The sequence below is a fragment of the Anser cygnoides genome, chromosome 14 (assembly GCF_040182565.1).
Source record: "Anser cygnoides isolate HZ-2024a breed goose chromosome 14, Taihu_goose_T2T_genome, whole genome shotgun sequence".
Lineage (NCBI taxonomy): Eukaryota > Metazoa > Chordata > Aves > Anseriformes > Anatidae > Anser > Anser cygnoides.
The window spans coordinates 9,134,311-9,145,765 of NC_089886.1; the positions used below are offsets into that span (position 1 = coordinate 9,134,311).

Genomic DNA, 11,455 nt, shown 5'->3' on the forward strand with positions numbered 1-11,455 from the left:
GGGGAGGGCAGGGCAGGGGGATACAGGATGGGGACGGTCCCATGGACCTGTCCCCATCCTCTGTGCGGTGTCCCTGGTGCTCCTCGTCGCCAGCGTGGGGGCGCAGCGCCCTCTGGTGCGGCGACAGCACAGGAGATGGGGACACGGGGATGGGGATGGGGACAGGGAAGGGGACAGCAGCTCAGCACCTCCCTCTTTCCCCCACTCACCTCCTCCTGCCCCCACAACAGCCACAGGCGCCTTCATTACGGAAGAGGATTTATCAAAATTATAAAAACAACCACACATACAAAAAAAAATGCCCCAGCGGGGGGGGAAACATCCCCCAGCCCACGCGTCCCCACCCTCCCCGTGCTGCCCCCCCTGCGGGGAAGAGACGGGGGACGTCTGGGAGGGGAAGGGGCAGGCCGTGCTCCGGGGCTGCCCTCACCCCCGGGCCGCGAGGGTGGAGAGCAGGGGATGGTCGCAGAGCTTATCGCTGCCGGGGAGCTGCGTGCCGCTGCCCTAGAGCAGTGCTCCTGCCTCGGGAGGCTCCTCAGCACTCACGTTCAGTGATTTTCTTTGGCCACTTGCCCTTGGAACAGGCCCTACGTGGCCTGGAGACAAAGGTAGCCCTGAGACGGTGGGGGGGGGGCTGTGCTGGCACCCCGCAGCCTCACCGGCACACAAGCTGCTTTTTACAAATGCTCTCGAGAGCGGCACACGCAGAGCTGGGACAACGCGAGGGCACTGCCAAGCAGGCAAGGAGGGGAGCGACCTCCTCGCCCCGTCCTACACTACCTAAGCACCCTCCCATCCCCGGGAGCAGGGAAGCATCGCCTCCCCGGTGCCCTGCCCCGCCGCCGTTTCCTTAGGAGTCATTGGGGAGCCCAAAGAGCTTGACAGTGCCCGCCTCCCGGCTGCTGTCATATTTGCCATCTTTGTCGTCACAGGCGAAGGCCAGCAGAGGCCTCTTCGGGTGCCAGGCCACTGTGAAGGTGGGGGACTCGCACTGCACCTCCCAGAGCTTCTCTCCTGCACGGAAAAGGGCCCACGTCAGCCGGGAGAGCCTCCAGCCCTGCGCTGCACGCTGACCCGTGGCGCGCAGCAGAGCCAAGCACCTGCCTCCTCCCTCCCACGCAGGGCAGCGGAGGAACAAACGCTGCTTCAGCGCCTTTTAATCACCTGGTGACAAGGCTCAGACACAACACGCATATCTACAAGGGATTAGCGAGGCAGAGGCTCCCTCTTCTGGCGCTCTGTTGTGCGCAGCCAAGCTCCTCCAGTGCCCTCCCAGCTCCACCAGCACTTCTCCATCCGATTCCCTCCGTACCGTTCCCCAAAAGCAAGCCGTTACCTGTCTCCACCTCCGCGATGTCAATGAAGTGATCCTCTGATGCCGACGCCAGCATCTTCCCGTCGTGGCTGAAGCTCAGCGTTCGCACAGGCCAGTCCAGCCTGCAGCGGCAGAGCAAAGCAGAGAGTGAGCGATCCCCCCGCAGCCACGAGAGAGAGGAGGCAGGGAGCGTCGGGCCAGCACCACCTACCTCGAGAAGCACCTCACACACACCAGCTCGTCCACATCCCAGAGGCTGACGAGCGCGTCAGCGCTGCCCGTGGCAAAGTACTTCCCCATGGGATCAAACTTGATGCAGATGCAGTTTGAAGGATGGGCGTTGATGGACTGAATGGGTTTCAGCTCCGGGTAGCTGCAGAGATGAAGGGAGAGGGCAGGAAGCAGTGAGAGAAGGGTAGTGTTTGTGTGTGAGTGTAAGACACGCCGGGACTCTGAGTGAAGCAAAACAGTGCAGGGCGACACTGTTGGTAGCCTCGAGAGCCGGGTGAAGGAGACAAAACCTCTGGGTCACGCACAGGGAGCCCAGCCCAGAAACAGGGCAACCTAATTCCAGACAAGCTTGTTCCCACCACAGGACTGGGGATCACTGGGGTGGGGGACTTCCCAAAAGCAGCAGAGGGAGTTGCAGACTGCCTTGGATGACAGAAACGCACCAGGGCAGCCAGCCCAGGTACCCGGCCCACCAGTGCCACGGGCACCCACCTGAGGATGTTGATGCAGCCGTTCCCGTTAGTGAGGAAGAACATGTTGTTATCGTTGTTCCAGGAGATCTCGTTCACCTCAAACTTGAACTGTTCCTCAGCTTTGGAGCGATGTGTCTTGGCATCGATGAAAGTGACGACATCATCCTTGTTCCCCACTGCAATGGTCTGCCCATCGGGGCTCCAACAGATGTTGATGTTCTCCCCTAGAGGGGCAGAAAGGCAGCAGGTCTCATTTCCACACAACAATCTGCAGGAGCCACAGTGCGTTAAGCAGATAGGCAGCTTTTATTCCTGATCCAAGGCCCCAGTCTGCTCCACTAACTCTGAACCACTCCCAGATGCGAAAGACTGCCAGGTCTGCAGTTTAACTCAAACTCCACGCAGTAACTGTCCAGCAATACGTGCAATGACTGAAAATTAAACTTAGCAGAACCATAGCTTCAAGCCAACATGACTGCATCACTATCCTGTTTTAGCCACAGCAACCACCAAACAAGATCAAATCAAAGACCCTCTTAACTCAGCGATCTTCAATATCCAGAAAAAGCAGCAGCCAACAATAAATACACATGAACAGGGGTAGGAACAAGGCAAGCTGCCGTTATGCCACCTTACAACAACATTTACAGCTCTGACAATTGGAAGTCAGAGATTTCCTACGCCAGAGATGGTATCTAGGTCAATCAACCCATAAGTTTGAAGAATCGCTTTCTAAATTCATGTAAACCTTGACTTCCACCTTGTGTCTCTGCTTACATGCCTTCCCCAGTCTCCAGCCTTGCAGCCCCCAGACTGCAGAGACGAGACGAGCCTGCAGGACGCTTTAACAGTCAGCTGCATATTTCAGCAGTTCCTCAGTCCTGACACCAGCATAAGCCAGCCCTCGTGGTCGCTGCTGCCCCTTACACCAGCTCAAGTTAGACGAGGGCAACACTAAACCAGAAGCAGCAACAAAGATGCCCTGACTGCCAAAACCAACAAAAGAGGCCAGAGAGCGGCATCGTTGCAGAGGGGACCCACGCAGCGGAGGTGCTGGGGGGCCCAGCAGCCCCCGGAAGGCAGGGACCCACCTTTGGTGTTGACGGTGGCGATGCACTTGGTGGTGCGGACGTCCCAGATGCGGATGGTCTTGTCCCCGGACGCCGTGACGAAGAGGTCGGGGTTGCTGGGGTGCCAGCAGAGCTGATCCACGCTGTCCCCGTGCCCCCGGTAGTTGTTCTCTTTCACCTGGAGGAAGAGGACGGTTAGCCAACGGGGGGGGGGGGGGGAGCAAGCCCCGGTCAGGTCAGCCCACCCCCGGGGACTACCCGTTACCGACCCCAGCACCTCCACCACCACTTCGGTCACGGTCCCCGGCCTCCCCTACCAGACCACCGACCGGTACCAGCCCCCATATCCCGGTACCGGCCCCTACACCCCGGTATTGGCCCCCACACCCCGGTACCGGATCGCATATCCCGGTACCAGCCCCCACACCCCTGTACCGGCCCCCACACCCCGGTACCGGCTCCCTGACCCCGGTACCGGCTCCCTGACCCCGGTACCAGCCCCCACCCCCACGCCCCCAGGGTTGCTCCCCCCCCAGCTTGTGTCCCTCCGCTGCCTCCCCCCGTCCCCAGCCCCCCGCCCCAGCGGCCGGCCCACGGGCAGCGGCCTCCCCCCGCCCCGTCCCCTCACCAGCCGGTCCTTCTCGAGCAGGAAGACGCTGGCCGTCTTATCGAAAGACCCGGAGGCCAGGCGGCGGCCGCAGCAGCTCCAGGCCACCGAGTGCACCTTGGCGCCGTGCGCCGGGAACTCGCGGCTCCGCGTGTTGGCTCGGAACAGCTCCTGCATGGCCTGCACGTAGGGCGACACCGCCATGGCGGGGCCGACGCCGCCGCCGCCGGGCCGCCCCCGGCCCGCCCCGCCGGCCCTGACGCGCTTTCCGCCGCCGGCCCGGCGCTAAGATGGCGGACGGCGCCGTGCTCCTCAGCGACTCGGGCTCCGAGGGCGGCCGCTCCCCGCCGCCGCCGCCCCCCCAAAGCCGCCGCCGCCGCCGCCGGGCGCGCCCCGCGGTGAGTGAGGGAGGGAGCCGCGACGCGGGACGCCCGCCGAGAGCCCCCGGTGCTACCGGGGAGCCCCGTTACGCCCCCGCCATCCCCCATCCGTCCCCGGTCCCCAACGGTTTTGCAGCCCCCAAGGCCGGGGAGCCGCCTCGGGGGGCACCCCGGCACCCGGCCCCTCACAGGGCGGGGGGCTGAGGGGCCGTTTTTTGCCCCCCCCCCCCCGCCCCCGTTCTGAGGTGGGCTTCAAGCCGTTGGAAGCCGGTGGCAACCGGTGGCCCCCCCCCCCTGGGCCCGTGGCTGCGGTCGCCTCGCCGGGGCTACGTGCGGCCCCCCCGGGGAAAGGCAGCGGCCCCCGGCCGGGAGATGCGCGGATTTCACTTGATTTTCTTGCTCGCAGCCGCCTCAGCGCCGGCATAGCTGCGTGCCCCGCCATGGACGCAGAGGTAGCGCTGGGCCCCGGCTGGGTGCAGGGCTCTGCTCCCGGTTTCTGTCCCCAGCCCCTGAGGAGTGAGCCCCCGTGCCCCCCCCCCCGAGCCCCCGTGCCCCCACGGCTCTCCCGGCCTAGCAGGGGCATGATGCGCTGCTGTAGATGTCCCCCCCCAGGTGCCACCGCTGACCCCCCTCTGTCCCCGCAGGAGATCATCGATCTGACCCGCGAGGATGCGAGCACAGAGCCGGTGCCGTGGAGCAGCATCACCATCATCGACCTGACGAAGGAAGACACGTGCAGCCCGCCTCCGCCCACGGACTGTGCTGATCGTGAGCCTGCTGCCCCGGCCGTACACGTGTCCCATCCCAGGCTTTGCTTCACCACAAAGAAAGAAACGGAGGCGGCGGCGGCGGGGCTGAGCCCTGCAGCGCCCCAGCATGACGCTCCCACGTACCCCTGTGCTGCCGCAGACACGGCAGGAACGGTGGAGAACAAGGGCTGCTTCTCTCCTGCCTCCAGCCCCCACAGCTCCTTCTGCAGCCCGGAGCAGAACTGCAGCACCACCACGTTTAACAGTGACTTGGGCTCCCTGGCCAGCATGCCGCTGGACACAGACCTCTTCTCCCTGTCCCCCTCCAGTATGGACAGCAGCGGCAGCTGTGGAACCTGTGGCACAGAGGAGGAGACCCCCCACCCTTGCCAGCTAAGGGAGCTCCCCGAAAGTCTGAGCCCTGTCCCAGGCAGCATCAGCACAAGCCCAGGGAAGGCCATTGGGCCTTTGCTGGAAGCAGGGGACTCAGCACTACGCAAAGCAACCCAGCAAGTGACCGCAGGCGGGACCACGGCTGACAGCAGGGTCTGGCTGAACAAACTGCGCTATTTCAGGAGGAGCGGAGTCCACCACCTCTTCCTCCACAGCTTAAAACACAACAGGGAAACGCTGCAGGTAAACGGGGTTCAGAGCAGCTGCTGCCCAGCTGAGTCTGCTCAGAGCAGCCCTCGGAGCAGGGGATGGAGCGGGGGCAGCCCCTGCTCTGCTTGCCCTTTCAGGGGAAGCTTTGCCAGGCGATCGGGATCTCTGGTTATTGCAGTTCCTTAGCGGTGGGCCCCGCATCACAGCTGGGTTCCCCTGCACCAGAGGGAGCTGGTTTTCAACCTTTGCCTTGTCTTGCACGCAGCAGAAAGCCGAGCTCATCCCCAGAAGGAAGATGAGCATGGTGCACACCACCATGGAGGAGAATTTCCTGGAGGGCACCTTGCATTTCCTGAGCGACTTCGTCTCCGGCCAGCACTGCCCCCCCAAAGAAATCATCTCCCACCTGATCAGGCACATCCTGCTGAACCCCCACCAGGGGGAGATCCTGAAGGACACCTACATGCTGCTGATGAAGATCCAAATGTACGTGTTCCCTTTGCCACCACACCCTGGGGCTGCCTTCGTGCCCAGCATAAAGGTTATCCTCCGTGGTCCTCACCCACGGAAGGGGGAACGGTTTCCTCCGTAACCCAGGATGATCCTTCCCCCGCTCCCTGTTATCAAAACTGATGCAGGCCGCCCGAGGGCAGGACAGAACCACTGCTGGCCTAGACAGCAGCCACTAAACACCCAAATGGGTGGAGGATGGGGGGATGAGGGAGGCAGGGGATGCTGAGACAAGAGGGAAAATACCATGAGCACGCGTTAATTATTTAGAAGCAAGCCAGGTGCAGGGAAAGCCTTTGACACCAGGAAGTCCTCTAAGGCAGAGGAGCCTTTTTCCTAAAGAGGTGATCTCGCTCTTCCCCGCAGCAAATTTGGTGAGAGGGGAAAGGGAGAGGGCAGAACTAGAGAGGAGGCAGTGCGGGCACGGGAGCAGCAGGGACAGGGGAGGGCCTGGGGCAGGGGCTGCCTGGTCAGGCAGGCGAGTGCCAGCAGCCAACGCTGTCCTTGCAGGCTCCATCCAGCCAACACCGCCACTGTGGGATGGGACTGGGCGCTGCTGAAGTACGTCATGGAAGACCAGGTACTCAGCGCTGCTTCGTGTCACATCGGGCAGGGATCAGCCAGAGCGCGGTGCCTGAGGCTCAGCCTGGCCCCAGGGCCTCGCCTGGCCTTCTCCACTGCACGAGGGGTCGGCCCAACATGCAGGTTGAGTGCAGCTGCTGAGGGCAGCAAGGGCCAAGTTGGGTCTCCTGCTTTTATCCATGGTGCCCCTTAACCTGCTGCACAGCTGCAGGCAGGATGTCTCACCTAAACACACAGCCGCAGACAAAGCCTCTGTGAACTGGAGGGATGTGTGAGGGCCACAGCCCCGGGGCTGCAGTCAGACGTCCCCAGCCAAGCCCCCAGGGCACTGCCTGAGCCAGGCAGCCCTCTCCCAGAGAACAAACATGCAGTTCCTCAGTCACATACATTCATGCCCATTCCCAAAACAGCCAAATTCCCTGGTGTTCCTTGCCCTGGGGCTCCACCAGCCTCATACCGTCTGTCTGCCCTCAGGAGAAGCCCCCTGGCCGACTGCTCTTCCTGCAGTACGTGGTGCAGACCCTGGAGGATGACTTCCAGCAGAACCTGAAGCTGCGCCTGCTGCAGAAGTCAATTGCCAAGAAAGTGCTTTCCTGTGACATGTGCTTCAACAACGTGAAGTAAGGGATGCCTCTTCCTCCCCTCTACTCCAACCAGATGGGGAGAGGCAGGGGCTTGGGGAATACTTCTTCAGAATCCAGGTCACACTTTTCAAGAAACAAGCTTAGGAAAGAGAGGAAACTATAGGGGCCAAGTATAAGGAATAGTAGCAGGCTTATGGCAGAGGTTTATGACAGCAAACCACCAAAAATGATGCAAGGCATTTCCAACCACAGCCTAGCAGGCTTTTTTTTCAGGAATGAGATCAGATTTGCCTAGCTCAGTACAGGAATGAGGAGGCAATCCTCTTGTCAAGCACATAAACCTGCTGCTCAGCAGAGCTATTCCCCAGGCCACCCAAGCAGGTGGGACATATCCTCCATCCTCGGGGTCTTTCCTCAGCCTCCAAGCAGAGCTAGAGGTCAGAACGCAGCAAGGCCAGGCCCATCCCCACTAACACTCCTGTTTCTGTCCCAGGGAGGTGGTCGAATGGCTGGTGGCAGCAGTGACAGGAATCGGGTTCTCCCAGCCCCAGGAGCCAGAGGTGACGCACTGCTCCGCAGAAGCACGGGCTGAATGCAGCTCATCCGCAGCGAGGCCAGCCAGCGCTGACCCGACAGAGGCGCTCCCACCAACTGTCTTCGCCCAGAAGTAAGCCCCACAAGTCCTGGCTTCCCCCTGTCAGTAACACGGGGCTAGAGTCAGGCAGAAGCACAGCTCCATCGCTGCCAAGTGAGGGAAGCCAGGCTGTACCTGTGACCAGCTTTACGGGTGTTTCCTCTGGGGTAGAGGGACTCGGGGAACAAGAGGCTCCCTCACTTGGTAGAAAACCGGCTCAGTGAGCATCTTCCTCTTACATAAGGCTGGAGCCCGCAGCTCAGACTGCCCCGTGCCACTCCACCAATGCTCAGGACAGCCACAGAGACTTTCCTAGGGCCCCGCTGGGGATTAACTGCTTCCAAGAGCATCAGATTCAACAGACACCAAGAGACACCACAAGGCTTCACAGGAAGCAAATCAAATCTAACCTGCTCCATTCTCTGACAGCCCTCACTGCAAGGCACAGTGCTGAGCTAGATCCCCTCCCCAGAGCTTTGCAGACTGAGGGGTACTGTCTCCTAATGTTGACTCTCTCTGACCTAGGGCAATGCTTCTGCTCCAGCGGATGTTGTCCATGGCAGTGGAAGTGGACAAATCTCCCAACTGCAGCTCCTACAAGATCGCTGATGTAATATTTCCATTCATTCTGAATATTCCTGTGAGGAGCCAAAGGTGAGACAAATGTGTGCAAAGCAGCGTCTCCTTTCTGGTCAGTAGTCTTATTCCCAACTTACATCTAAATCTGAATGCATAAGGGAATATAAGGTATAGAAAGACGGGCTCATTTGTGACCCAGCCAGCAAGAGCACAGCTGTTGGACTAACAGATGCCATCAGCATCACCAACTGAACCCATCTCCCCTGTGTGTTGCTGAGAACAATTGATTCTCTACTTGTTAAAGTTGCAGAACCTTACAAATGCAAAAAGCAGCACTCTGCACGAGCACAGTCAAGTCCCAGCAGACACCACTGATTCCCAGGAGCTACTGAGAAGCTCCTCAGAAGTGACACTTCCTACAGCTCTGCCTGGACAAGCTTTTGTTTGCTTCTGTAAGAAGTGCAGTGTCTGAAGCCAAGGCACAGGGCCCGAGTGGCTCTGGCATAGACGTGAGACCACAAGGCACAGATGTTTCAAACCCTTTCAGATCCTTTCAGCAGAACTCTGAGCACAGACTGGGGCTAAGCAAGCCAAACTGACTCTAGCCAAGCTATCACTCATTCAAGGCAGATCTCCTAGATCCAGCTGGCAGCTGACGCCACTTTGCACTTGCTTGGCTCTGCTCCCCGCGAGTCAGCAGGAATGGCTAACTTCTGCACAGGCTGCTGGGCAGGGTGAAGTGCAGCAGCTCAGCTTGTTTCACAGACCGTACCCAACCTCGGGTTGCCACAGATCAGACCTAAGTACTGTAAGCACGCCCGTGGCCGAGCTGCCCGACAAAGGTTTGTCACGTCTGGTGGGCTCGCTTCCACTGTCCTTGCGGGCAGCCCCTACAGTCACCTCACTCTCGCACCAGATCAGCACCAGCAAGACATCAGAAAAACGCTGAAGCAGTTGCTCCTGGTCAGGCTGTGCTGTCTCCCCCCCACAATAAATCCCTTTGTCTTTCAGGGAAGCTCTGTTAAACACCATGGACAGCCACCTCCTGCGCTGCAAACTGCTGGAGATGATGTTCCAGCACAGTTGTGATGTGCCCACAACCTTGCCCTTGTCTCTGTCCAAGATCCTGTATTTCCTGGACCACTCCTCTGTGCTGCTTCAGTACCAGGTATCCAATCCATCCTCCCCCTTGCATTGCTTTCTCCTGAGAAAACCTCTCCTAATAACCAAACCCTGTCTCCTGTCATAGGATGAAGTAGCAACGTGGCAAAGATGGGACGAAATGCTGCAATACTTGAGTTTGCTGCTGCTAAGTTACCAAAACGTAATACTGGGTAAGCAGCCTGTTCTGGCCTTAATAAACACAAATTGATCAAGAGGCTGCTGTGGAACAGCCCAAATACTTCCTCTCACCACTCCTGAGCTCACAGCCACAAAGGCTTAGAAAGATGACGTGCTTCCATCCTTCCTGGGAACTATTCTCAGCAGTCAGAGCAAAGAAGTGATACTGCATCGAGCAGGGAGCACAACCTGCTTTGCCACGTTTAGCTGCCAAGAAATTGCCGACATCCTAAAGTATCAGTGCCAGCCCTGGGAAGCGGGTAATGGAGTGCTTTGCACCCACTATTAAGCTGCAGGCACAGTGGGCAGAATTGAGCAGCTTAGGAGGAAAAGCAGAAGGCAGAGGGGGTGGTAAAGCCAGGACACACCGAGCACTTACACTGGGCAGGGAGCACCACCGCCAGCAGCCCTGGAAGGAGCACTATTTCTGACCCCTGCAGATTGTCACAGTCACAAAACACATTTTATAAGAAAATTTTGAAAGTCCCTTACCAAATTCTGCTTTACCAGGGTTTAGGCTCTCAGATAAACGCAGAGAAACCCACAGTCACATGTGCGTAGTGTTCTAATCTCCCCGAAGCCTCAGAAGAGCACCATTAAGCTCTTTGGAGACCATCTTTGCAGCTGGACAGCTGTCCAGTCTGCCGCTAGCACTGGCAGAAGGGATGCTACAGCCCTGCCCGCCCCTCTCCATTTCTTGGTCTCTCTCCGTGCACAGAGTGAGCTCCAGAAGGGGACAGTGCCTTCTTCCACCAGGCTATTCTTGTGCAGAAGTGCCAAGGATAACCAGGAAGGAACCTGCACAGTTCCCAGCTGCTCTACCGCTGCACGGCACTGCCGGGGGATGCTGCGGTCGGTCCCTAGGAGGTCAGATGGCCCGTTGCATGTTACCTCTTCCCAATAGCATTTCCTCTTGCAGAGCACTTACGGAGCTCACTCCATGAGCGGATGGACTTGATCATTCAGAAAGCCAAGCCCAAGCTCCAGGATGACGATGAGATCAGCCACCTGGCCATCCACCTGAAGATAGAGGACTTCCTCAGCCGAATGCAGCAGCTCCTGGGGCAGCCCTTCCCGCTGCAGATCGAGGAGAAAGTGTGCATGATCCAGCAGTTGTTTCTCATTGTCACTGCTACCTGATGGAGCTTCGTGTTTCCTTTAAAAGCTGTGAACTTAAAACCCTGTCTCATGCTGCAGTCTCAAGTGTCATGTCATGTTTAATATATTTGGAAAATCTCTTGTTTACAGTTTCAGAATTTCCTTCCAAATCTGCCTCATCCTACAGTTCTAGGAAGCACTTTGTACACCTGTAAAAAAAAATAAATTATTTTTGTATTTGTTGAGCCTCTTCCTTCTTGGTGCCCAAAGGAAGCCCACAGCTCTACTAGCTGTTCCTTGGGACAGCATCAGACTAACGCAGCCATGAACTGACAATAGGTTGCACAGCAAAATGCCGTAATACCTGTTCAGTATTTAGGAAAAGTTGATGAGCTTTTCAAAACACACAGCTGTGGAATACAGCGAGGGGGTTCACAGTGTCAAGATCTCCAGGACATGCAAGGGATGAGCTTTTCTGTTCCTAAACAGACACATCGATGTGACTTGGAGCAAGGGAGCTAGCCACGTCAAGGAAGGCGTGGATAGCAGTTGGAAGGGCGGCACTTCTTCCAGAATGCGCTGTGGCTGCAGTGCAGCCAAGTACGCATTATCAGGATGAATACTGGATTCAAATCCACTGCCACCAATTCAGATCCATAATTCAGCTGGGCCATAGTTATAGTTATTTTCTGATTCTTT

At 58.4% G+C, this 11,455-nt stretch overlaps 2 protein-coding genes across 5 annotated transcripts; one reads left to right on the forward strand and one right to left on the reverse strand.

Annotated features, from left to right (window-relative positions):
* Positions 1 to 241: 241 nt before the first annotated feature.
* On the reverse strand, positions 242 to 3,957 carry THOC3 (THO complex subunit 3). Its single transcript, XM_066977198.1, has 6 exons — positions 3,718 to 3,957; positions 3,111 to 3,267; positions 2,039 to 2,243; positions 1,527 to 1,688; positions 1,337 to 1,437; positions 242 to 1,014 (listed from the first exon to the last, which is right to left on the reverse strand). Exons 1-6 carry the CDS (start codon positions 3,898 to 3,900, stop codon positions 851 to 853), a joined length of 972 nt encoding a protein of 323 aa, XP_066833299.1. The 5' UTR covers positions 3,901 to 3,957; the 3' UTR covers positions 242 to 850.
* Positions 3,958 to 3,963: 6 nt separating this feature from the next.
* On the forward strand, positions 3,964 to 10,899 carry SIMC1 (SUMO interacting motifs containing 1). 4 transcript variants are annotated; one of them, XM_066977187.1, is made up of 10 exons: positions 3,964 to 4,094; positions 4,721 to 5,461; positions 5,694 to 5,914; positions 6,449 to 6,518; positions 6,995 to 7,140; positions 7,598 to 7,771; positions 8,264 to 8,392; positions 9,329 to 9,485; positions 9,567 to 9,651; positions 10,563 to 10,899. In XM_066977187.1, exons 1-10 carry the CDS (start codon positions 3,987 to 3,989, stop codon positions 10,796 to 10,798), a joined length of 2,067 nt encoding a protein of 688 aa, XP_066833288.1. In that variant the 5' UTR covers positions 3,964 to 3,986; the 3' UTR covers positions 10,799 to 10,899. The 4 variants fall into 4 exon arrangements, with proteins under 4 accessions (XP_066833288.1, XP_066833290.1, XP_066833289.1 ...); XM_066977189.1 differs by having other exon boundaries at positions 10,578 to 10,899; XM_066977188.1 differs by having other exon boundaries at positions 5,697 to 5,914.
* The last annotated feature ends 556 nt before the right edge of the window (positions 10,900 to 11,455 follow it).